This window comes from Prionailurus bengalensis, chromosome C2, assembly GCF_016509475.1.
Source record: "Prionailurus bengalensis isolate Pbe53 chromosome C2, Fcat_Pben_1.1_paternal_pri, whole genome shotgun sequence".
In the NCBI taxonomy this organism is placed as follows: Eukaryota; Metazoa; Chordata; class Mammalia; order Carnivora; family Felidae; genus Prionailurus; species Prionailurus bengalensis.
The window spans coordinates 11,325,895-11,351,012 of record NC_057350.1 but is presented as its reverse complement, the minus strand read 5'-3'; the positions used below and the strand labels follow the sequence as shown (position 1 = coordinate 11,351,012).

The 25,118-nt window shown below is 44.8% G+C and overlaps 2 protein-coding genes and 2 pseudogenes across 3 annotated transcripts in view; 3 read left to right on the top strand and 1 right to left on the bottom strand.

Annotated features, from left to right (window-relative positions):
* Window positions 1-5,963: 5,963 nt before the first annotated feature.
* LOC122492257 lies at window positions 5,964-8,415 on the bottom strand (annotated as a pseudogene).
* A 3,577-nt stretch (window positions 8,416-11,992) lies between these two features.
* LOC122492256 lies at window positions 11,993-13,225 on the top strand (annotated as a pseudogene).
* Window positions 13,226-23,054: 9,829 nt separating this feature from the next.
* MRPS6 (mitochondrial ribosomal protein S6) overlaps window positions 23,055-25,118 on the top strand; it is a 67,389-nt gene continuing 65,325 nt past the window's right edge. The window contains exon 1 of one of the 2 annotated variants that reach the window (XM_043593668.1): window positions 23,055-23,348. In XM_043593668.1, coding sequence (XP_043449603.1) covers window positions 23,070-23,348 — 279 coding nt within the window. In that variant the 5' untranslated portion in view covers window positions 23,055-23,069. Of the gene's footprint in view, window positions 23,349-23,700; window positions 23,800-25,118 lie in introns of those variants that run through there. The other variant, XM_043593669.1, reaches the window with a different exon arrangement.
* Window positions 23,693-25,118, top strand: part of SLC5A3 (solute carrier family 5 member 3) — a 29,822-nt gene continuing 28,396 nt past the window's right edge. Inside the window, 1 exon segment of the mRNA XM_043593666.1 lies at window positions 23,693-23,799. The gene's annotated coding sequence lies outside the window, so the exon portion shown is untranslated.

Below are 25,118 nucleotides of genomic sequence, written 5' to 3'. Positions count from 1 at the left end.
TGGGAATCAGACCCTCTCCCTGCTCATTTCCACAGCCTGCCCTTGACACTGGTCATGAAGGCGTTGAGGTGGGCTCACAAGTGTAGGCGCTCAGCCTCCTGCGGGCCCCTCTGGCTGAGTGCCCCACCCTGGCATGCCAAGAGTGAACTTGCAGGCCGTGGGGAAATAACACCATCAAAGACAGGGGGAAATTGCCAGACAGCTGGCCCAGGGAGGCATATGAGCCATGACAGGGTGACCATCCTGAAAGAGTTCAGGGGCCAGTCTCTGGCACCTGCGAGGTCTTCCAACAAGAGCAGAGGGAGGAAAGGGAGGGGGTGGGGGGTGGCATACGGGACTTCGGCTGCAGGAACAGGACAGCCGGCATGGGTTATAGCTGACTCTCCACAGGATAGATTCGTAGGAAGAAAAACTCCAATGGTGTTGCAATATTATTGTTCTGCCCAGCTGTGGATCCAGGAGTAGAAAATGCCACGTTTTCCCACTCCACACTAGGATGGAAAGGCCAGCATCCTTATCCTAAGGTTCAAGCTGTCTTCAAATACTCCCTAGAATGTTTATGTTTCGGGATCCCTGGGGAGAATGAGGCTGAAAAGGCAAGGGGTGTGGGGGCAGAAATGGGAGACGCCCATGTCCCAAATGGACCCCCTGGCCCCAGGTCTAAGGCTCCTCAAGCCCTCCAGCTCAGACCCTTTTCCCTCTATTCTCCCTCCCTAGGGACTCAACCTAGCCAAAGACTTCAGCTCCTACCCATACAGGGACTCATAGGTTGATATTCGCATTCCACCCTCTAGACAAAATCCTTACCTTGTCCTGCTAACAAATATTTGTTGGGTACTCTCTATGTGTCAGCCGCTATACCAGGGGCCAGGATCCAAGAGCAATTTGACCACATCCCTGCTCTCGGGAGCTTGCATTCTGCTGATGGTTCAAAGGCACCTCAAACCCATCATGTGCCGAAGGTGACACTTAGAGAGCCGGGCACAGTTGCAGAACTTTATGTGTACAGGCACACCTTGTAGATATCGTGGTTTCGGTTCCAGACCATCAAAATAAAGTGAATATTGCAATAAAGCAAGTCAATGGATTTTTTGGTTTTCCAGCGCACACAAAAGTTATGTTTATACTACACTGGGGTCTCTTAAGTAAGCAATAGCATTGTGTCTTAAAAAAAACGATGTATGTACCTTCCTTAAAAATACTTTCATTTAGAAAATGCTAACCATCATCTTAGGTTTCAGCAAGATGTAATCAGCGAGCCCATCACTGTAACAAATACCATGAGAAAGTTGGAAATATGGTGAAATTACCAAAATGTGACACAGAGACAGGAAGTGAGCAATTGCCGTTGGAAAAATGGTGCCAACAGACTCGCTCGATGCCAGGTTGCCACAAACCTTCAATTTGTAAGAAACGCAATATGTGCAGAGCACAATAAAGTGAAGCACAATAAAATGAGATACGCCTGTATAAATATGTTTTATCTTCACAACAGCCCTGTGACCTAAAGCTATTACTTTCCTCGTTTTCAGACGTGAAAACCGATAGAGAGGTTAAGGGACTCGCCTGATGTTGCAGTGCTGCTGAGTGTGGGGCTGGGCTGGGGCTTGGCAGCCTGATTCTCAGTGCCCCACTCTCACTCCAAACATCCTGGCTTTTGCCCCAAACAAGAATTGTGACTTCCTTCTCACGCTGTCTCCCTAAATGTCATCAGTATCTATCCAATGACATAAAACAAAAGCCCAGGCATGCTGTTGACCCCCTCCTCACGCTCACCCTCCACATCCATCCGATCACCAAGCCTTGCCAATTACACTTTTGAAGTTGTTCTTCCAGAGGCAGAAAGGTCACCATGGTGCTTTTGGTCACCATTGCATCCCCAGTCCTCAGCACATATAATGACCACTCCACAGTGAGTGAATCAATGAACTCACACTCATGTTGGCCTGGGGGGATGCAATCCTCTACCTCTGGATGCATCTCTTTGGTCTGGATGGAGAATGAGCATTCCCGAAGCAAGTCATGACTGAGATGGAATAGCTTGTTAGGTTTGGTAGATGGGAGCCAAAGCAGTTGATTTAGATAAACAAATAAACAAGCAAAGACATAAATGCAAAGATTCCAGCACCTGAGGTGGAGAGCACATTCACACAATCTGCTTCTGTTTCCTGTCTCTGCCATCAGAATACATGGCAAACTAGTTATTGAATACTTCCCACGTGGCAGATTTCCCCATGTTTTCCACATACATCATGAAACCCTTGCCACAACCCTATGCCTCAGGTATGATTATGTTACAGATGGGGAAACTAAGGCTCTGAGCATTCAGTTACTTGGTCAAGGTCACACAGCCATGAAGCAGCAGGACCTGGGTTTGGATCCAGGCAGTCTGGCTTGGGCTCCATATCCTTAGCCACCAAACTCTACTCTCCCCAAGCAGCCATATTTGGTGAGACCTGCCCTGTCTGCAGCTTCCGAGGATGGCTCTTTCCTGAGGACTAAGTGTTTGCATTTCATGGCTACACTGTTGTGGATTCAAGATGGGTTTCATATGAAAGATGAGTGTCAGTGTTGTTGGTCACTTGAACTCAGCATGTTTGTCCTCAGGACATTCTGGCTATGGGCTAGCCATCTTCCAAGTGGGCACGGAGAACCAGAGAGCACTTGTGTCCAGAGAGACAAGATGGGGTGGGGAGAAGGGGGAGGCAGGGTCAGATGGTTCATGAGCAGAGCAGAGACAGATACATGTAGTCCCAGAGAAACCAAAAATGTCACATCTGGCTCCTCAGGAGCCCCAGATCCTATCCCAGAATCTAGGATATAGTCTGGAATCCTGCAATAAATCCCTGTTTTTGCCTGTTCACTGCCACGATTACAAAATGGTGGTCAATGAGATAGGCAAAATTATAAAATATAGAGTATTGCAGAAAGCATTCAAATAACCCTAATCTTACAGCTGCAATCTGCCATGTGTATGTATGGGTGTGAGTCTGTATGGGGTATGTCTACTCAAATCAAGTGATAAGAAGTTGAAAGAAGATGCAATTAAAATAGGTTGAAGGAGAAACTTGAAAGCCACCCAGAAAACACAGAAGACCGTGTTATGAAATTAGATTCTGGGTTAAAGGTGTGGGCACTGAGCTTCCTTTTGACAGGACAAAGTCAAACTCCAGTATCCCAACTGGTATATACACTTCTCAGGTAGAGTCATTCTGGACGTACCAAGCACCCACATCCAGGTCCTGCCTTCACTTCTCTACCAAGAACTTGAATCCGTAACTACTTCAAAATCCTGAATCTTCCACTACTAGATTCAGATGGCCTACGGCAGCAAATCTTCTTCTCTTGGTTGGGTAAGTGAATTTGTAACCTGAAGAAAATGCACAGATCAGTATAGATGGTGAGCTGAATTAGAACCAGAGTATTGCTACATTTTCTGTTTTAACATCTTGGAATTTGGAATGCATTCTGCAATCTGTGGCATCAATTATAAATGGTGACATTATTACAAATCGAAGACATCTTAGATCCCATGAAATATGGCATCCCTTTCGTGGTAACAGCAGAAACAAGTGTTTAATCATCATTATAATCTATGTGTTACTTAAAGAACTTGAAACATTGAAGAAAATCTAACATATGAGAAAACTGAGCTTTTGGACTTGCAATTTGAATTTGAAACATTTAAGAAATTATAACTAATTGAGTTTATAGGAAGTCTTTGAATGTTGTATTATTGGGGAACAATCTAACCCCAAAGTACAATTGCTCAGAGATGATAGAAGTTTGTTCACTCTCATGTAACAGTCAAGTAGTAAGGGGTCCAAAGCTGTAAGCCAAGCAGCTTTGCTGTGTGAGGTCTGGGGAATGGATTCCTTTTCTCCTTTGGCTCTGCCATTGCCTGTGTTATCTTCATCAGCATGGTTGATGTTTGCTCACCACCACATCCCAGGGAAGTGGGAAAGAGGTGGGTCCACAGCAAGTGTCTTAAGGGAGATGATCTAGTTGTAGCATATATCATATCTACTTGCATCCCATTGGTCCAAACTTAGTCACATGGCCACGGCTGTCTGCAAAATGTAGTCTATTGTTGGGTGGACATATGTCCAGCTAAAGCTCAGAGGTTTTAACTAAAGGCAAAGAGGGGAGCATTAATACTAGAAAACATTTGATAGTCATCCACCGTGAATCTTAAGAAACTCCATTCACTAGGTTTATGAAATTTTAATAATTACTTAAAGGCCTAGAAAAATTGTGCTTGTTAGTTTTATAAGTTTGCCACATCAGATGTTTGAAGTGTTTTAGAAAACCTTATATTTTAATTTTAAATGCACTTAAAATGTTTCAGAGAATTAAATCATAAGCTTATAAATAGGGTTAATTACTTAGGACAACTTACTACTTAAATTTAGTTAATTCAACATTAACCAGAGAAAAAATGAAAGTGATTAATATTATTTCTATATAAAAATTACTAGACATAAATAAGGGTAGGAGTTGTGAATTAAACATAAAGCCTTTGGAAGAACCTAGGTTTTAAAATGTTACAACTTTTCTGATTGGCCTCTTTTACTTAGTAATATGCATTCAAATTTCTTTCATGTCTTTTCATGCCTTGATAGCTCATTTCTTTTCATTGCTGAATAATATTCCAGTCTTTGGATATACTATACTTTCTTTATCCACTCACCTGCTGAAGAACATCTTGGTTGTGCCCAAGGTTTGGCCATTATGAGTAAAACTGCTACGAACATCCACATGCAGGTATATGTGTGTGGACATAAGTCTTTAACTCCTTTGGGTAAATACCAAAGAGCATGATTGCTGGATCATACAGTACAAGTATGTTGAGTTGTGTAAGAAATTGCCAAACTGTCCTTCAAAATGACTGTACCATTTTGCATTCCTATAGCACTAAATGAGAGTTCCGGTTGTTCTAAATCCTCACCAGCATTGTGTGCTGTCAGTGTTCTGGATTTTGACCATTCTAATAAATGTGTAGCATTACTTCATTGTTGTTTCAATTTGCATTTCCCTGATGATGTATGATGTGGAAAATCTTTTCATATGCTTATTTGCCATGTGTATATCTTCTTTGGTGAGGTATCTGTTAAAATCTTTACCCTCACCCACCCCCCCCTTTTTTTTTTTTGGTATCACCAAGTTTACCCAATATTGATAGAATACAAATTATATGAGACACACTGATTTTAGTATTACAGAATTTAACCTTTTTATAAGCTATCTTATACTGTTACTCTTTGCTTATCTGTTCTAAGCTATGATATGTTGCACCAACAGATCCCCTTTCCCCATAGCTTTTTACTATGTTCTTAAATAGATGACTTCTCTCCCTCAGACAAGGTGAAAAAAATTCCCATCCAGAAAAAAATGTTAACCCAAATTCTGAGTTTTGACATAAGATAACACCAGAAATAGGTTATGGGCAACTCATAATCTTTTACCTGAATAGTACTACATGAAGTTACAGTGTTGACCAAAAGAAGATACAGTTTTCTCATTAAACCTTTGGTTTAATGGGTCTTGAAATTCAGTGACAGATTTTTGATCAAGTTGTTTCCATTAAAAAGTACTCATTAAAAAAAAAAAAACTAATAACTGAAAACTGCCACATTTACACACAAAACAAATGGTCCGCAGAACATTTTCCTTTCCTTCTGAAGGTTTTACGATGCATTGTTATCATTAACCAGTCTTTTACTATTAAAATTAAATGGATGGGGCGCCTGGGTGGCGCAGTCGGTTAAGCGTCTGACTTCAGCCAGGTCACGATCTCGCGGTCCGTGAGTTCGAGCCCCGCATCGGGCTCTGGGCTGATGGCTCGGAGCCTGGAGCCTGTTTCCGATTCTGTGTCTCCCTCTCTCTCTGCTCCTCCCCCGTTCATGCTCTGTCTCTCTCTGTCCCAAAAATAAATAAAAAACGTTGAAAAAAATTAAAAAAAAATAAATAAAATTAAATGGCTAATTGACATAAAGGGTTCTGAGACCATTCTTTCACCACTGATTAAGACTGGGGTGGCAGGTATTGAGAATGATATTCATTCAGGCCTCTGAGCTTTCTGGGCAGACGTGGTGACCTTGCCAGTTCCAGCTGCCTTCTTGTCCACTGCTTTGATGACACCCACAGCAACCGTCTGTCTCCTGTCAGGAACAGCAAAATGGCCCCAAAGAGGCTAACCAGAGAAGCTCCCAACACACTAGGCTTGCCAGCAACCATATCAACGATGCCAGCATCACCAGATTTCAAGGACATGGAGCCATCTTCCAGCCTTTTTCCAGAACAACGATCAATCTTCTCCTTCAGCACAGCAAACTTGTAGGCAACGTGAGCCGTGTGACCATCCAGCACAGGTGCGTATCTAGAAATGATTTGGCCTGGATGGTTCAGGATAATCACCTGAGCCGTGAAGACAGCTGCTTCCATTGGTGGGTCATTTTTACTGACTCCAGCTACATTGCCATGACAAACATCTCTGGCAGATACGTTCTGGGCGTTGAAACCCACAATGTTCCCAGGAAGAGCCTCACTCAAAGCTTCGTGGTACATTTCAACAGGCTTTACTTCAGTTGTAATATTGACTGGATCCAAGGTGACCACCATGCCGGGTTTAAGAGCACCAGTTTCCACTTGGCCCACATGGACAGTACCAATACCACCAATTTTGTATATATCCTAGAGAGGCAGATGCAAGGGCTTGTCAGATGAATTGATGGCAGAATGCAGTCCAGAACTTCAAGCAGTGTGGTTCCACTGGCAGTGTCATCTTTACGGGTGACTTACCATCCCTTGAACCAAGGCATGTTAGCACATGACTCCAGCACATTGTCACCATTCCAACCAGAAGCTGACACAAATGCTACTGTGTTGGGTTTGTAGCCAATTAAAAAAAATTTTTTTTTAACATCTATTTATTTTTGAGAGACAGAGCATGGATCGGGGAAGGACAGAGAGAGAGAAGGAGACACAGAATCTGAAGCAGGCTGCAGGCTCTGAGCAAGCTGTCAGCACAGAGCCCGACGCGGGGCTTGAACCCACAAACTGTGAGATCGTGACCTGAGCAGAAGTCGGACGCTCAACCGACTGAGCCGCCCGGGCGCCCCCGCCAGTTATATTAATGTAGGTGCTGACTTCCTTAATGATTTCCTCGTATCTCTTCTGGCTATAGGGTGGCTCAGCGGAATCCACTTCGCTAACATCAACAATTAGTTGTTTCACACCTATGTGTAAGCCAGAAGGGCATACTCACAGGTTTGCCCTTTCTTGGAGACACCTGCTTCAAATTCACCAACACCAGCAGCAACAATCAGGACAGCACAGTCAGCCTGAGATGTGCCTATAATCACATTTTTTATACATGTATTTTATAAAGTCTCTGTGTGCTGAGACACCAGTGATGCACACATAATACTTGCTGGTCTCGAATTTCCACAGGGAGCTGTGAACGGTGATACCACGTTCATGTTCAGCTTTCAGTTTCTCCAAGACCCAGGCATACGTGAAGGAGCCCTTTCCCATCTCAGCAGGCTCCATCTCAAACTTTTCGAGAGTTCTTTTGTCAGTCCCACCACATTTGTAGATCAGATGACTGGCAGTGGCAGCCTTAAATCCACGTGTCCAATGACAATGACGTTGATATGAGTCTTTTCCTTTCCCACTTTGGTTCAGGTTTAGTGGTGGTTTTCACGACACCTGTGTTCTTGCGAAAAAGATTTTGGCCTATTTTTAAATCAGGTTGTTCTTTCTTTCATGGATTGTGCTTTTCGGGTTGTAACTACAAAGGCTACATCCTGTATTATTCCACTTATATTACATTCTGGAAAAGGCACAATCATGAAGGTAGTTAAAAGACCAGTGATTGCCAAAACTTAGCGAGGACAGAAGGATGAATAAGTAGAGAACAAAAGATGTTTAGGGAAGTGAAAATACTCTGTACGATACTGTAACAGGTAATAACTGTCATTATACATATGTCCAAACCCACAGAATATACAACCCCAGGAGTGAACTATATCCATGAAAACTACGGACTTGGGGTGATGATGTGTCAATGTGGGTTCATCAACGGTAACAAACGTACTACTCTGGTGTGGGACTTTGATAATGGGGGAGGCCATGCAAATGTGGGGGTAGGAGGGTTTATGGGCAACCTCACTACCTTCTGCTTAATTTTGCTGTGAACCTGAAACTACTCTAAAAAATAAAGTATTTTAAAAAATAATACACCTTTGACAACTTGAGTAATAGTTAAAACAAGTAACTAGAGGTGACCCTCCGTACATCAAAGCCTTCTTCAGGTATTAAATATCTCGAGTGATATGCTTAAGAGCCTTTGGATGGGTTTCGGTTACAACCAAAACAGTCTTGAGGCCGACATAGTTTCTTCCCCAGCCGCATTGCATCATGCTGCTAACTTGAGTGTCACCGACCTCATAGCTACATTTTTAAACTTCATTTCGCTCATGACAATCCTCCACGTATGAATGGGTGGAGGATATGCCTGTTGAGATGCCTGTCTAGCCTTCCCTTCGCTGGAAACTACTTTTCCCTGCCTGTAACTCTCTAAACCTACAGGGCTCAGAGGTAGCTGCTGGCTGTCATAAAGATAAGATTTGACCTATTCTTTTTTAAAAAAATTAAAAAAAATATTTATTTTAGAGAGAGCAGGGGAGAGGGGCAGAGAGAGAGAGAGAGAGAGAGAGAGCGAGAGAGAGAGAGAGAGAGAGAGAGAATTACAAGCAGGTTCCATTCTCAGTGCAGGGCCCCAGGCAGGGCTTGATCCCACAACCCAGGCATCATGACCTGAGCCTAATTCAAGAGCCGGATGCCTAACTCACTGAGCTACTTAGGAGCCTCTTGGCCTACTCTTTAGACCTGGCTGATTGGCCCAAGGTGGACCACTAACCCAACCAAGGCTAATAAACATGGCAATTGAAGGACAGCCTCAGATATCTCTGGGTGGGTTGAGGGATTACATGTAGACCAAGAAGCTAGGAATAGCCATTGTCTACTGTGCAGACTGGAGAGTGGAGAAAAGGGGTCTTTTAAGACAAAGAAGAATAAAGCTTCTGGGCAGAAGGACGGAAATAAAAGATGGAGAGCATTTTAATTATAGTCTGTTCCAGAGGCCCAGTCAGCTGCGCATTGCCTTGAGTACTGTGATACATCTGGTGCGCTTATAATAATTCATCCCTCCCTTCTAAACAAACTACAGTCAGTTTGTATTACTTGTAAGCAAAAGAATACTATCTGTGTGAACACATATTAAACTCATTGTGTGAAGCAAATTTGTGGGTTTTGTTTTCAAAAGAAATAGCTGTTTGATTGTCTCAGTTGGAGGAACTTTACAGTGTAGACCTGACCTTTGTGTTATAAGTACACGGACTAGTCCAAGGCATGTGTGCTGGTAAATCCATGAATCCAATTTACCTAAAGCTCAATTCTTAGCATAACTCTAGCCTGATAGCCACTTGCAAAATACCCAACATTGAATATAAGAAAGTTACAGCCAATAAGCTACTTGTGACTTGTGTAGCATCTCCTTATACTTGGGAGTGTTTTATTGGAAGATATCTAAATTGCATTGTATGGTCTATGGTAGAAACTGCTAGTTTACCATCCTCTTTCAGCTAAACCTACATTTCCCAGCCCTTCTTAGAAGGCAAGGCAGGGGTGCCTGGGTGGTTCAGTCGGTTGGGCGGCCGACTTCGGCTCAGGTCATGATCTCACGGTCCGTGAGTTCGAGCCCCGCGTCGGGCTCTGTGCTGACAGCTCAGAGCCTGGAGCCCGTTTCAGACTCTGTGTCTCCCTCTCTCTGACCCTCCCCTGTTCATGCTCTGTCTCTCCCTGTCTCAAAAATAAATAAAATGTTTAAAAAAAATTTTTTTTAAAAAGAAGGCAAGGCAAAGCTCTAGGATTAAGTTCCAACTCATGGAAGATAAGTAGAGGTGATGGCTTCTGGAACATTCCTTAAAAGGAATGCCGCAAGACTTTTCTTCTCCCTTTCTTTCCTGTTTCTGGAATGTGAACATGGTGCTAGATGCAGGAATGGCCATGCTAGACCGCAAGATGAAGCCATGTGTTATAAATGAATATAAATGGGTATAAATGGATAGTAACAAGCTGGAAAAAGCCTGGATCCCCAGCCCTACTTAAATTTAGATCTTTCCGTGTAATAAACCATCTTATATAAGTCAATGTTACTTTTATATTTATTTCAGTCGTTGAACCAATACCCCAACTATAACATAGCCTTTGCATGGAAAACCAAAAACGAATGACTGTTTCCTACAAGAGGAATTGTAGCCATCATTCAACAAATGTTTATCAAGTCACCAAGGTCTGAATGTGAACAGCTGAGCACCCTTGGAAAAACTGTTCAGGCTGGTGAAGCAATCCAGCCCATGTGAGTTGATGCGTGCCCAATGGAACACAGGGCATACAGCCCAGGGAAAGAAAGGTTCAGGATAGGCCAGAGAGCTGTCTTCGGACATAAGAAGAATTCATGTGAAAGAGGGGACAGACTTGTTCTGTATGGACCTAAGGGGGTGAACTAAGGCCAACAGGTTTATGCAGGGCCTGAAGTGCTAAGATGTAAAGAGTTCTACGTTGACCCAGTTGTTGGCTTCAAGTAACATAAACAGACTCTACAGTCTTAGGCAAAAGTGAAATTTATAGGAATAATATTTGGGGGAATCTCAGAATTGACCAGAGACTAGAGAACTGGTTAGGAACCAAGAGAACTTTGGAGTGCTGGTTAGCAAGAAGTATAACCACAGCCATTGAGAAGGAAGGGTCTGGTGAGCATGACGAGTGACCTCTAACTGTTCCTCATGTCACTGAGTCATTTACTCAGGACTCAAAATCATGAGAGAGAGTCTGATGGTTGTACATGGATCACTTTCCATTTGCTGGCTGAACTTGGTGGAATAGGGGAAAATCTGTCCCTGTTGACCCTGGCATGGAAGTTAGGCACCACCTCCAAGAGGAACCCAGATATGATCGAACAAATATCCAGTGCTACCTCTTGGACGCTTTCAAAGCCGATGAATCTGTGACCAGTGTCTCAGGATTGGGAGGGACTAGTCCATTCAGACAAGTTATCTCCTTTCCACCTTCCTCATATATGCTCATACGCTCTTTGCTGAATGATTCTGACAACGAAAAGCTCTCTTCCTTCTTGTTGTTAAGATGAAATATAGGCTGAGAGTTTAGACTCTCTACCTGGTACTCAAGACCCTCCAACTCTGGTCTCACTTTTGTAGAGCTAAGTCCTGTGACACCTTTCCTCCTGTCAGACTTATTCACTCAATGTCACCATTTTCTGACCCCACCAAAGCATCTTGTGTTTATTCTCTTTTCTCCTCCCATCTATCCAAATGTTATCCATTCTTCACATTCCAGCTCAAATCCCACATCCTACATGAAACATTCCCAAGCCATCCCAGCCCGAAGTCATGTGTCTTTGGAAATTTTTGCCTCGACTCTTCATTAGGCAGTTAATCACTCCCCTTTTATTTTTATTTTATTTTATTTTATTTTATTTATTTATTTTTTCAACGTTTATTTATTTTTGGGACAGAGAGAGACAGAGCATGAACGGGGGAGGGGCAGAGAGAGAGGGAGACACAGAATCGGAAACAGGCTTCAGGCTCTGAGCCATCAGCCCAGAGCCCGACGCGGGGCTCGAACTCCCGGACCGCGAGATCGTGACCTGGCTGAAGTCGGACGCCCAACCGACTGCGCCACCCAGGCGCCCCTATCACTCCCCTTTTAGATGTTTTCTATTTCTTAGAATTGACACTTAAACCCCGTTAGACAATTTAGCTTTAAACATACTTATAGCTTCTCTCTCTGCGTAGATTACAATTTCTTAAAGACATGGAGTATTTCTTACCCTTCTTTGCATGTCCTGTAAAACTTAAAATTCTTTCCATATGGACCTATTTTTTTTTTTTTTTCTTAATTGACGGGAATGCCAGAGGTGAGTGTGGTCTTCACCTCTTATTCAGGAATTTGGGGAAGGGGAAGCAGGGTAAGAAGAGAGTAGAGATATATCAGAACAATGATCTAGAATGGCTTTCCTGAGTATAATAATGATGTGAATGATTTAGATTTTTGTAGGTTTTTTGAGGTTTAATTGATACATAATAAATCACACATATTTGAAGTATATAATTTGGTAAGTTTTGACCTAGGTATACATGCACGATAATATTGCTCTAATCAAGACAATAAAAATATCCATCATCCCTAAACATTTCCTCATTCACCTTTATAATCCCTCTTCTTCACTTCTGCCTCAAGCAGCCACTGATTTGTTTTGTGCCACTGTAGTTTGAATTTTCTAGAATGTTATCTAAAAGGAATCACTTGGTATGGGTTCTTTTGCGGGGGAGGGGTCTGGCTTCTTTCATTTGGCCTAACTGAGGTTCGTCCAGGTTGCTGAACGTGTGACTAGCTCTCTTCTTTTTACTGCTGAGTTGTATGAAAAGATGGCTGCGTTCAGGCTAGTCGAGCAAAGGTTGGCGTGAACCCCAGCGTGCCAAGGAGGGTTGTGAGCAGAGCACAGGGCTCAAGCTGAAATGTCATGAACCAGATGATACTGTCAAGGAAGACTTAATTTTCAGTATCATAACCAGAAAAATTAACCACCTCCCAGAAGCAGAAAGGAATCTATTTGAACATGGATCAGTATATATTGCACTTAATGCTGCTCTCTATGGTCTAATAGCAAATAGTCTTTTTTGACGCATCTTCAATGTGATACAGGCTCGTACAGCTGCTGGCTTACCAATGGCAGTGATCCCATTTTTGACTGCGCATGCACCTTACAAAGGTTTTGTAAATCTACCTTTGAATACAGGTGATTTGAATTGTGAAACCTGTACCATAACACAGGGTGGACTGGTTGGTCTTGTTTTTGGTGGTCTATACCCTGTTTTCTTGGCTATACCTGTGAATGGTGGCCAGTTATGAGTCAGCCTTGCTACCAGAAAAAGGAAACATCTTAACTGGCTGGACTAGAACTTCTCAGCCTGCCTTTAGAAAGATGTTATTTCCCATTTTGCTCCAGACCGTGTTTGCAGCATACCTTGGATCTAGACAATATAAATTAGTTATAAAGGCTCTTCAGGTACCTGAACCTGGCCTAGAAATTCAGTGATTGTTAAACAACTTTTTCCACAAAAATAAAATTGTAATGTATGGATAAATGTCTAATGTATGAATAGAAAAAAAAAGAAATGAGGATGATAACAGTACTCACCCATGGAAGTTTATATATATATAAATATATATATTACATATATTACATATATTACATATATTACATATATATATAAATATATATATAAATATATATATTACATATATATACATATATGTATATGCATATGTATATGTATATTACATATATATAAATATATATATTACATATATTACATATATATATTACATACATATATTACATATATATATTTATATATATATAAAAGTCAACTTATATAAAAGTTGGCTTTTATATAATTTCCCACATAAACTAATCATAATTAGTTAGGTATTACTTAATCCATTCAACGGATAAAGAACCTAAGACATAAAGAGATGAAAATGACTTGGCCAGGGGGTGCCTGGGTAGCTCAGTAGGTTAAGCACCCAACTCTTGATTTCAGCTCAGATCACGCTCCCAGGGTTTGTGGGGTTCGAGCCCTGCCTGCATCAGACTCCGCATGGACAGTGCTGAGTCTGTTTGGGATTCTCTCTCTGCCCCTCCCCCACTTGTGAGCGTGTGAGCATGCTCTCTTTCTCTCAAAATAAGTAAACTTAAAAAAAGAGTTTAAAAAAGAAAATAACTTGGCCAGGGCCCTGTAAAGAGAAAGGTTACACTTAGGTCTTCTGACTCTCAACCCATGGAAGCTCCAGTCTTTTTATAATGTAAACTCAGAAGGCAGATCCTATCACTTCCGCTGTATACAATTCCTCAGGGTTTTTAAATGTGGATCACAGTCAAGGACAGGGAATTATATAAAGTGTAATACCAGTAGGCAGAGATCATAGGAGACCATCCTAAAGGCCACTTACCATAGGCCCCTTCTCTTTGCCACGTGGCAGTGACACAAGTCTGGTTGGTTGGGGTTGTGATCAGAAGCTTCTGAAATATGGAATGAGGTGCCAAAGAGATGTTCCCAAGCCAATGACCTAATGGGAGACTTTGCCCTTCCCTCATGGAGAGAAAGTGAGATCTTAGTTCCTTTGTCTGTCATTGCACACTGGCAGCACCTTTTAAGTAGAAAGCACAGTCTGTGAGTAGGCCCACGGAAAGAAGGGAGGTGGGGTGCCTGGGTGGCTGTCTTAAGCTTTTGACTCTTGGTTTGTGAGTTTAAGCCCTGCATCATCGGGCTCTGTGCTGACAGTGCGGAGCCTGCTTGGGATTTCTCTCTCCCTCTCTCTCTGCCCCCCGCCCCCGCTCATGCTCGCTCTCTCTGTCTCTCTCAAGGAGGGTAGGAAGGAAGAAAGAGAGAAAGAAAGAAAGAAAGAAAGAAAGAAAGAAAGAAAGAAAGAAAGAAAGAAAGAAAGAAAGAAGGAAGATACTAGAGTTGGGCCAAGCAGTTTTCTTCTGCCTTCAAGATGATGCCAGAAACATGTTCATATGGAGTAGGCATTTATTTATTTATTTATATTCACTTATTCTCCAATATTTACTCAGCATCTATCACATATCAGTCCCTCCGGTTGGCACTGCGGGCACAAGAGTTTCTTTTTTGAGAATTTACGTATTAATTGTTAAGGCCACAGGGTAATGAAGAGATAGACACGCTGTTAGATCGGGCTCTCTAAGAAGCAGACACCAAGACAGGATTAGACAGGTAAGAGATTTCTTGGAGGAAATGCCTGTGAAGGACAAAGGGAGGGAAGCAGAGAAGGCTGGGGGAAGACATTGCAGGTCTGACATCTGTGCAGGAAAGGGGGAAGGCCAGAGGGGAGAGGACTGTCGTACAATTCCAAGAAGGGTTTGTTCAGGTCACTGCGAAGTCTTTGAGCCCAAGTCACCTATCAGAGGAGTACTGTGTATAAGAGAAAGGAACCTGGGAGCAGCCGGAGGGACATGTGGCCTCAGAACTAATAGAGCAATGGATCCAGAGGGACAGCAGCTGGGGATCTCAGCTGTATCTTTTCGCTTCTGTCCTGTGCATGCCGTAACACGGTGTGGTTCATGTGATGATGGAGTAAGCATAGGTGCTAAAAAGAACACAGATGAGGGGCACCTGATCCAGACTTTCAAGTTTAGAGTAGCATTCCACTCTGCACATGTACCTATATGCACCCGTCTATGCGGACAAGATGTTCCCAGCGTTATTATTGGTTAAAGCCACCCACGAAGGAAACAACCATGTCTGCCATCCCAACGGATACACAGCGGTTTAGCTGGACAATAGAGTAGCTTCAGCGATGAAAATAAATGAGCCACAACTACACTCCGTAACTTGGGGAAGGGCCTGGAGTGTGTTCCAGGCAGAAGACAAAGGACAGAAGGGGAAGTGTGCACAGGGCTCAGGGGTTGCGAACACCAAGGAGTGACACTGAGGAGTGGCGAGAGGGATGGAGGTAGGCGTGTGTAGGTCGGGGTGGGGGGGTGGGGGGGCTACTGCAGAAGGAAGGGCCTTGTAACCAGCTCCCTGTTGAGAGTTTGGACTTTACCTTCAGTGCAAAGGAAAAGCCACTGAAGTATTTAAGCTGCGGAGAAACTGGATCAGATGTACGTTTTCAGAAAGATCCTACGGCCTCAGTGTGGGGATATACCTCACAGTACCCAGATGGGTGGCAGTGAGGTGGGCAAAGAAAGGGTTCCTGGTTCTAGAGTGTTGCCTGTGGCACTTGTCCAGGGCTTGCAGCTGTTGGCCTCCAGCTGGAGTCAAATTTAATAGCACCAATTCCCAGGCCTGAAGGTGATCTTCCTGTCAGACCAAAGGCCCTCTTTTCTGCATGTAGAGCCTTTGCCGTTTCTTAATCACCGAATCATTAACAATAGGAGGAGATTCTCCTATCTGGCTGCTCTCTACTGTCAACCAGGCATATTATGGATTGAAGATAAAGTGTCATCCTTGGTCCCAAAGGCCCTCTCATTTAGATGCTGAACATTTTGGGGGCAGAGGAAGAAAGAAAAAAAAAAAAGAATTTGTAAATAACTGATCACTGCAAAAGCTAACCCCTTAGGAATTCCCTTTCAGGAATCATTTAATGATAGCACTATATGTAATGATTCTTTAATTACTAAAACGACTTGTTCCATTTGCTATATTATAGAGGAGCACTGGGTTAACATGGTTGTTTAATATTTTCTTAGTAATTATGTATTTAGTATTAAGTTGTGGACTTCTTTATTCAAGTTGGGAGCTAAATTCCCAAGATATTTCCTGCGTATTCTCTTCAGGTCTTGGTAACCCTAGGCTGAAAGTTCAAGATGATTTATTGTAGGAGGTATCATCGGATAGCTCCCAACTACCTTGTAATTTTAATTGCGCGTAGGATTTTTTTTCCTTTTGGCAGCATAGATAGCTGCTGTTATTGTTGCCATTAAGTTTGTTTTTTTTTTAATATGGGCAATTTGAAAAAAAAATAGAGATTATCTAATACTAAAATATTACATCCTGACTTGGTAGGCTCTAAAGTATGAAATCTTCCTGATAGCTGCTTTTGAGGGGTTTGACTTCCTCCCAGACAATGTCTCCATTGCAAAAGATCATTTCCTTCCCAAATATATTGTCTTTTGGAATCCCCTCTGCCTCCCACATGCTCATACCCGCCTGTCATCTGCCTCAGTAAAAGGAAAGTCCAAAGAAGTTCGGATCAGATCAAGGACACAATTCTGTTTTGACCCTGAGTCAATGGGAGGGCTGCGTTAATAACTCTTGGATATAATTTAATGCCGATGGGCTTTGCTCCTTTTATCAAATCTGTGCAAGCCTTTCTTCTTATAATTAGGGCATTCGCCCCCACACGAATCAACAGAACCCTAGCAACACAGACGAGATGATCCTCACAGAGGGCTGGACTTTGAGATGATACTTGTATATTGATCTTCTTACCAGGAAGTGTTGACTAGCGGTGTCATGACACCCAATTTTCAACATTCCTTGGGTGGCCAGATCATTCAGGTGGTGGATCCTCACAGGCTTTAGGACTATCGCTTTCTTTCTTTGGGTTAAAGCCCTGAATAGGGAGACTATTTAGAGCAATGAAAGATACCCTGTCAGTTTTTCAGAAGATTATAATCTCGCTGTGAAGATTTATGAAGCTAAGACACCCTGAGAAAAAAATGCTAATACGTTGAATTGTCATAGAAGTTTCATGAATTAGGAGCTGAGGAAATACCACATGTAGGCGGGACCAGAACCAAGGAAAGTCAGTCCAGAATGTCTATTGAAGAGAAACCTGGGATCCATTGTTGCCTCACCAGCTGCCGGGCAAGTATCCAATCAGTCACCAACTCCTACAGATTCTATCCCCTCACACCCCTTCCCTCAACTTCTGCCAGCCCCCATCCCCTCTTCGGCCTGTGCCACGCCCTCTGAGCTTGACACAGCCCCTGCACTTGCCCCTTTGAATCCGTTAGGGTCTGATTACCTTCTGCCTGTTCATGCCCAGCCTTAAAACTGCTCTTTGCTGAGCAGGCCTGGCTTGCACATGTCTTGGGCCCCACCCTGAGCGACGGCCCCCTAGTTTATTTTGCTGGGTGCTCCCGCTCGCTTTATACAGCACCTCCCCTGGGGAAGCCTCGTCCCCTGAAGACCCCTTCAGATGCTTCCTCGTCTCCCTGCACGTCTTCAGCTCACAGCCTTTGTTCCTTTTACTGAATCTAAACTCCTTCCAGGTGCGTTCCGGATTTTGCACTTGCGGAGCAAGAACATAGAGCTGTTTCACACCTCCGACATTATTGACATTTAACATTAACGTCCCCCAACGTCGGCTGTTGAAGACGTTGTAACAACGTCAGAAGAAAAACTAAGCTCTTCCCTAAGTGAAGATGCAGCAAGGGTTTTGTTTTTTTAAAGTTCAAAAATATAGTATTTTTTCCTAAAAAAGATCTCACTTTTTTTTTTTTTTTGCAAGGGAGGGGAGGCAGAGGAGAAAGTGAGGAGACATTCCATTGAGGCAACCTTTGCTTCACTTTTTTTTTCTTATAAAGTGGAGCCCAAATCTGAGCCATCTCCCCCACCTAAAAACTTTCTTGATCAAAATTAGAAAAATGATTAGGAAATTAGTGGATCAAAAGAGCTCCAAAAATGCCTGACCTAACAACATATGTACGTTGCGCAAAGTGTTTCACGCCGGAGGGCACTCTGCCAATGTCATGTGGGAGATGACCCTATAACAGTCTACAAGGGTGGGTGACGGTGTGTGCAAGGGGGTTTGGAACTACCAGAGTTCAGGAGCGCCTGGGTGGCTCAGTCTGTTGGGCGACCCACTTGGGTTCAGGTCATGATCTTGTGCCTTGTGAGTTCGAGCCCCGCATGGGGCTCTGTGCTGACAGCTCAGAACCTGGAGCCTGCTTTGGATCCTGTGTCTCCCTCTCTCTGCTCCTCCCCCTCCTTGTTTGCTTTCTGTCTCTCAAAAATAAACATTTGTTTCTTTTTAAAGAAACGTGAGTTCACTAGTAAGACATTAAACACAAAATAAGTTTGAAATGTGGCTTGGGTCTGGGCCATCAGCTGAGGAACAAAGACGCTGAGCCGTCAGGCAGAGAAATGGCGGCGTCCTTTCCTCAGGGAGAAGATGATAGGCTGAGGAGAGTGATGACTGACAGCTTAAAATATGACTGTGGGATCATTTTCTCCATTAATTGAACACATGCACATTTCTTCACTTTTTGAGAGTTGTCTTTAGGTGAAGGAGGCCTGTCTTTGACATATCTTTGAGAATTAACGACCTTGTGTGAGCTCAAGGTAAAGCCTTATTATACAGTAATATAAAATAAGAAGGTAAAAAAAAAAAATGATTAAACTGCCCCAGGGCATATGCTGAAGTTACCTTGTAGAAATAGGGTTGGATTTCAACTTCTGTCCTTATTTCTTCTTTTCTATTGTCTCTCATAAAGCCTTACTTGAAGATGAATCAAGATGTCTGGTTAACCAAACCTTAAATCCATACCATATAAAATGTTTGGGAGACGCTATGTGGCGGAATAATTTTTTTCTTGTATAACTGAAGTTTTGGATTCTTTCACTAATTTCACTCACCTCATTGCCCCTTTCTCCCAGCTCCTGGCTATGAGAACCTCTGCTTCTACGAGTTCGACTATTTCAGATGCCTCATGTAAGTGATACGTAGCATTTGCCTTTTTGGGTCCGTATTTGTGCTTCAGTTTCACCCGCGTTATCTCAAGTGGCAAGATTTCCTTCTTTTTTAAGTCTGACTACTATTCCATTGTACCCCATTTTCTTTATCTGCTCACAGACATTTAGGTTACTTTGATGGCTCAGTTAATGCGAATAATGCTGCTATGAACATAGGAGTACAGGTATCTCTTCAAGGTCTGATTTCAATTCCTTTATTTATTAAAAAAATTTTTTTAATGTTTATTTATTTTTGAAAGAGAGACAGAGAGCGCAAATGGGGGGAGGGACAGAGAGAGAGGGAGACAGAATTTGAAGCAGGTTCCAGGCTCTGAGCTGTCAGCACAGAGCCCAACGCAGGGCTCGAATCCACGGACTGGACTGTGAGATCATGACCTGAGCCAAAGTTGGACATTTATCCGACTGAGCCACCCAGGCGGCTCTCCATTCCTTTATATACAAAACCAGAAGAGGGATTGATGGATCATATGGGAGTTCTGTCTTTGATTTCTTGAGGAGTCTCCATACTGTTTTCCATAGTGGCTGCACCAATTTATATCCCCACCAACAACGTAGAAGGGTTTCCTTTTTTCCACATCCTCGCCAACACCTGATAACTCCTGACACCATTCTAACAGGTGTGAGGTGCTAGGTCATTGTAGTTTTGATCTGCATTTCCCAGATGATTAGTGATATTGAGCACATTTTCACATACCTGGTGGTCCTCCTTTCTTCGTCCATTTTTAAACCAGGTAATTATTTTTGTTTGTTGCTGTTTTTGTTATTGACTTGTATGAGCTCCTTATATGTTTTGGATATTAACCCCTTATCAGACATATAGTTTGCAAATATTTTCTCCCAATCTGTAGGTTGCCTTATCATTCTGTTGATTATTTCCTTCGCTGTGCAGAAGCTTTACAATATCATGTAGTCCCATTTGTCTATTTTGCATGTGTTGCCCGTGCTCTTGGTGTCATGCAAAATATCATTACCAGGGCCAACATCAAGAAGTTTTTTTCAAGGAGTTTTATGGTTGCAGGTCTCATATTTAAGACTTTAGTCTATCTTGAGTTGATTTTTGAGTGTGGTGTAAGATAAGGGTCTGATTTCATTCTTTTGCATGTAGATATCCAATTTTCCCAAAGCCATATATTAAAAAGACTGTCTTGGGGCGCCTGGATGGCTCAGTCAGTTAAGTGTCCGACTTCGGATTACAGCTCAGGTCATGATCTCACGGGTTCATGGGATCGAGTCTCGTGTTGGGCTCTGTGCTGACAGTGTGGAGCCTGCTTGGGATTCTCTCATTCTCTCTCTCTCTCTCTGCCTGTCCCCCTCTCATGCTCTCTGTCTCAAGATAAATAAACTTAAAAATAAAATAAAATAAAAAGACTGTCTTTTTTCCATTGTGTATTCTTAGGTCCTTGTCAAAATCAGATGACCATTGGTTGACCATACATGTGTGTTTATTTCTGGGTTCTCTATTGTTTGGTCTATATGTCTGTTTTTATGCCAGTACCCTACTGTTTTAATTACTATAGCTTTGTAACATAGTTTGAAATTAGGATGTATGATGCCTTCCACCTTTGTTCTTCTTGTTCAGATTTGCTTTCACTATTCTCTTGTGGTTCCATATGAATTTAAAATTTTTTCCCCATTTCTCTAAAAATTGTCATTGGGCTTTGCTAGGGATTGCACTAAATCTGTAAATCACTTTGGGTAGTCTGGGCTTTTTAACATTACTTCTTCTAATCCATGAACATGGATATCTTTTCATCTGTGACTGCTTCAATTTCTTTCATCAGTGTTTTATAGTTTTAGCGTACAGATTTTTTGTCTTTTTGGTTAAGCTTATTCCTAAGTACCAGAGTAATTTTAATACATTAACTACTACAGTGATATTTTATAACTCTAAATGCTGCCTTACATACATAGTACAAAACTCAAAGAATCTTTTGGTGAATTTAAATTTGTACTTATAACAGGAAGACACTAAATTTGCATCAGCTTTCCTTGGGATTTTATCATTTTATAATGAACCCATGAGCATTCTGGTGCTGTGCTTTAAAAAAGAAGAAGTTGAAGGGGGCAAATCAGGGCAGCTTGCCTTTCCTCTTCTTCTCAGAAGAAATGGAGTGAGCCTGTGGGCAGCCACCAGATCGGGAAGGCTGGGGATGCTGTGTTGAGGCATTATGTAATCAGGCTAATTTCCTTATGCCAATTGACCCTCCTCACTCATCCCTGGGTATTAGCTAGGAAAAACTATGGAGCTTCCAAGAGGAAATACTGAAAGTTGAAGTCAACTGGTGGTAGTGCCCTGGCCTTTGGCTTGGCATATTACTTTGGGGTCTGTGTTTTCTCATTCCCAAAATGGGATATGTGGCTGATAACAGGAGGGACACCTGAAGTAGGGACCATCTTGGAACACCTGTATCTCACTTCTAGAGGTTCAAAAATTCTTTGCTTTCTTCTGTAATTTATTTATAATATTCTTTTTTTTTTTTTTTTTTTAACCAACAGTGAAATTAGTCAGCGCTAACCAGGTAATTTGTATTAATGCCTGTGTAGTTTTTCTTTGGAAGAATACAGATTGTGGAGAAGCGCAAGAATAGAAAATGTTAAAACCCAAATATCACAGAGTAGGCGTGTTCAAATCATCTTTATCTTTGGTGGGAGCTGGGAGGTAAGCTACGGGAAATACTAAGGTCTCTGGATAAAGTGACAAAGGGACTCTAAGTTTACATGGGAATACCTGGTAAATAATATTATTATTAACACCTTAGTCTGTGTGGTAGGAGACAGGCAGAGGCTGGACTAAGTATGGGCTCAGCCTTCCTATGTGGATCCAAATTTTCTCTATTACTGTTTGACCTGGGCCTAGTTACATAACCTTTGCGTGCCTGTATCTTTGAATCCCTAAAGTGGGAGTTAATAATAGTACGTGCCTCATAAAGCAAGAATTTTTGGAGAGGCATGTAAAAACCTTAGCGTGGTGCCTGACACACAGTAAGTGCTCAGTAAGTTTTACCTCGTATCATTAAAGCACTTTGAAGGCAAACATTTCACCTACAGGCCCTTTTAATGGGACAAGCATGGGCAGGGGTGACAATGGCCGCACGCTCAGTCTCTAAGGAGTGGCGCTGGAGAAAACGCACTTTATACAATGCCTGCCAGGGAAAGTACAGCCAATGGTTGGAGGGAAAGGTGAGCCCTGCGTGCCTGTTTTGGGGGTAAAGGGAATGCACCACGAGACTCTCCTCCCTCCAGAGCACGCTCAGGCTCCCAGACGGTTACTAAACGGCTTTCCAAGTTCTCAGCTGGTCCTCTAAATGAACACTGAGCAAACATTTAAAGAATATCGGTTTGAGCCAAAGTATTAGTCTGCCCTTGGCAACAACACGTGGGTCAGACCGGGCTCACACAACAACAGATGCCTGTGTCGCGCCTCACTTTGTCTGTGCAGGCATCGTTGTCAGCGGTTTACGTGCATCAGCTCACTCAAAGGCATCGCGGTCCTGGGAAGTAGGTGCCCTTCACATCCCCTTTCCGCAGCAGCCTGCCAAGGTCAGGCTGCCGGCGAGGAATGGGCCTGACCCGACCCCGCGCGCAGCGGCTCACGGTCTGCGCCTTGCGCCCACCTCGCAGGGGAAGGGACCCGGGAATCCGCGCCTGCAGCCGCGTGAGGTCGGGTGTGGGCAGGGGGCGCGAGGGGCAGGGTGCATGCACCAAGCATTCCCTGCGCGCAGAACCGTAGTCCTTGGCCGGAACGTTCTGGAACTCCCCTGCGCAACCAGAGGCGGGGAGAGCCCAGGTCCAGCCGCGACCCCGCCCGGAGCAGCGTGGACGCCTAAAAGGTCCCCCGCGCCGAGAAGTCGCGGGAGAGGGGCGCGCGCACGGACGAGACCGCACTGTTTAGCGCACGCGCACACGAGGGCGCACGCTCGCCCGCCGCCCAGGATGAGACGGAAGGCATGGAAAGTTCCAGCTGGTTCGAGAACCGTAGGTAGCTGGAACGGCGGCGGCAGGGTCGGAGGCGGAGTGCGGCCCGTACTGGCCCCTCCTGGCTGGGCTCGCGGAGCCGCCCCCACGCGGGGGCTACGGGGCCGGGGGTGTCCCGGCGGGGATGGCGAGCCTGGGGGGGAAAGAGACTGTCGAGGGGGCGCGGCGCGGCCGCCTTAAGGAGGGGGCGGGGCGGGCGTGCGAGGGGGGGCGGGGCGCGCCGAGGGGGCGTGGCGGGCCGTCTGCGCAGCTGCCAGAGCCTTAAAGCCCGGGCTCGCGCGGCCGGAGCGTGCTTTCGCCGCCCGGGAGCCTTCCGGCCCAGCAGTCCGTCAGGCCCCCGCGGTTCCCTCCCCTCCTGCGTCCCGTGAACCGGCTCGGTCCGGAGCCGCGCGCGGAGCGTTCGGGCATGCCCCGCTACGAGCTGGCTTTGATCCTGAAAGCCATGCAGCGGGTAAGTGACCTTCCCCCCCCTCCCCAGAGCCCGCCTTCCCGCGCGGGCGCCTCCCCCACCCCCAGCCGCTAGGCCGTCGCCCCCCGCCCTCCCCGCGCGGCCGGGGGGAGGCCGGGGCCGCGGGCGGGCTGCGGGCGGCGGGCGTCCGCGCTGAGGGGGCGCGCGTGGGCCGGCCGGCGCGGCGAGGCCCCGTGCGCGCGGGAGGCGGGGGTGTGCCCGCGCGGGAGCGCGGCCGCGGGAGGGTGTGCCTCGCACGCGGCCGGCCGGCGGGGCGGGCGGGGGGCGGGGCGGCCGCGGGAGTCCCTGGAAGGTCCGCGGGAGGACACGCGCGAGCGTCCGGCCCCGCTCCCGTCGTCGCGAAGCTGCCTCGTCGCCGGTCCCGCCGCCGCCGCCGCCGCCGCCGCCGCCCGCTCCGCCGCCCGCCTCCACACTAGCGCCCGCCGGCCGCCCCGGAGCCGTCCGCGCTCAATAAAACGTCCTCCACAGCGTGTTTGTGCAGTTATCTGGACCACGGGCGTTTGTAACCGGTCTCACGTTAAACAAATCTTTGACTTTTCTTTTTCTGACTTCAGCGAAAATCCTGCTCCGGGTGCCCTTAGCCCGGTTTCATTCATCCAAGTTGTGGCCTTTTTTGCGCCTTCCGGAAGAAATTTTTTCTCCCCCTGCTTTTGATTGCTCTTGAGGTAGGGAATTTCAGGTCTGGAGGGATGCTAAGCGAACCTGCAGCCCGTTCATTGCAAGTGATGGTGTGGCCGAGGACAGGGCCCCGCGGCCGGAAGGCAGCTCTTCGTCCTCTGTGCTGGGTCAGGTACTCCACCGGCCTTCGCCGAAATCCCCATTCTTCCCGTGAATTCGGTAACGTAGAGTGTGGTGTGTGCCCCCCACCCCCACCCCCAAGCCCAGGTATAATAAAAAAAAAAAAAATAATAAAACCTGTACCACGTCTGAACTTGGGAAGCAGAGCTGTCTACAGCTAGATAATCACGCTCTGGGTCAATTTTGAGGAGTAGCTATTCAATGAAGTTTGGTTCAGCTTATTTAAGGCTGGGATCATGGTCCAACCTCTGTAGAAAAACTGGCAGTCAGGGAGCGGTAGGAAGTTGTTACAGTCTTGGCACACTATAAAGTGGGAGAGGACACCAGTGCCTCTTGATCAGGTCCGGAGAGTCTGGTCAGGCATGCCGTTGTGTCCCCAACTTCGTTCTATCAGAATTTGGAAGAAGATAGGATTGTGTTGTTGAACCTCTGGAGTATCTCCCCCCGACCCCGGGTCTTCTGTCTCCATGCTGAGACATTATGCCTAAAGAGACGAGGAACGA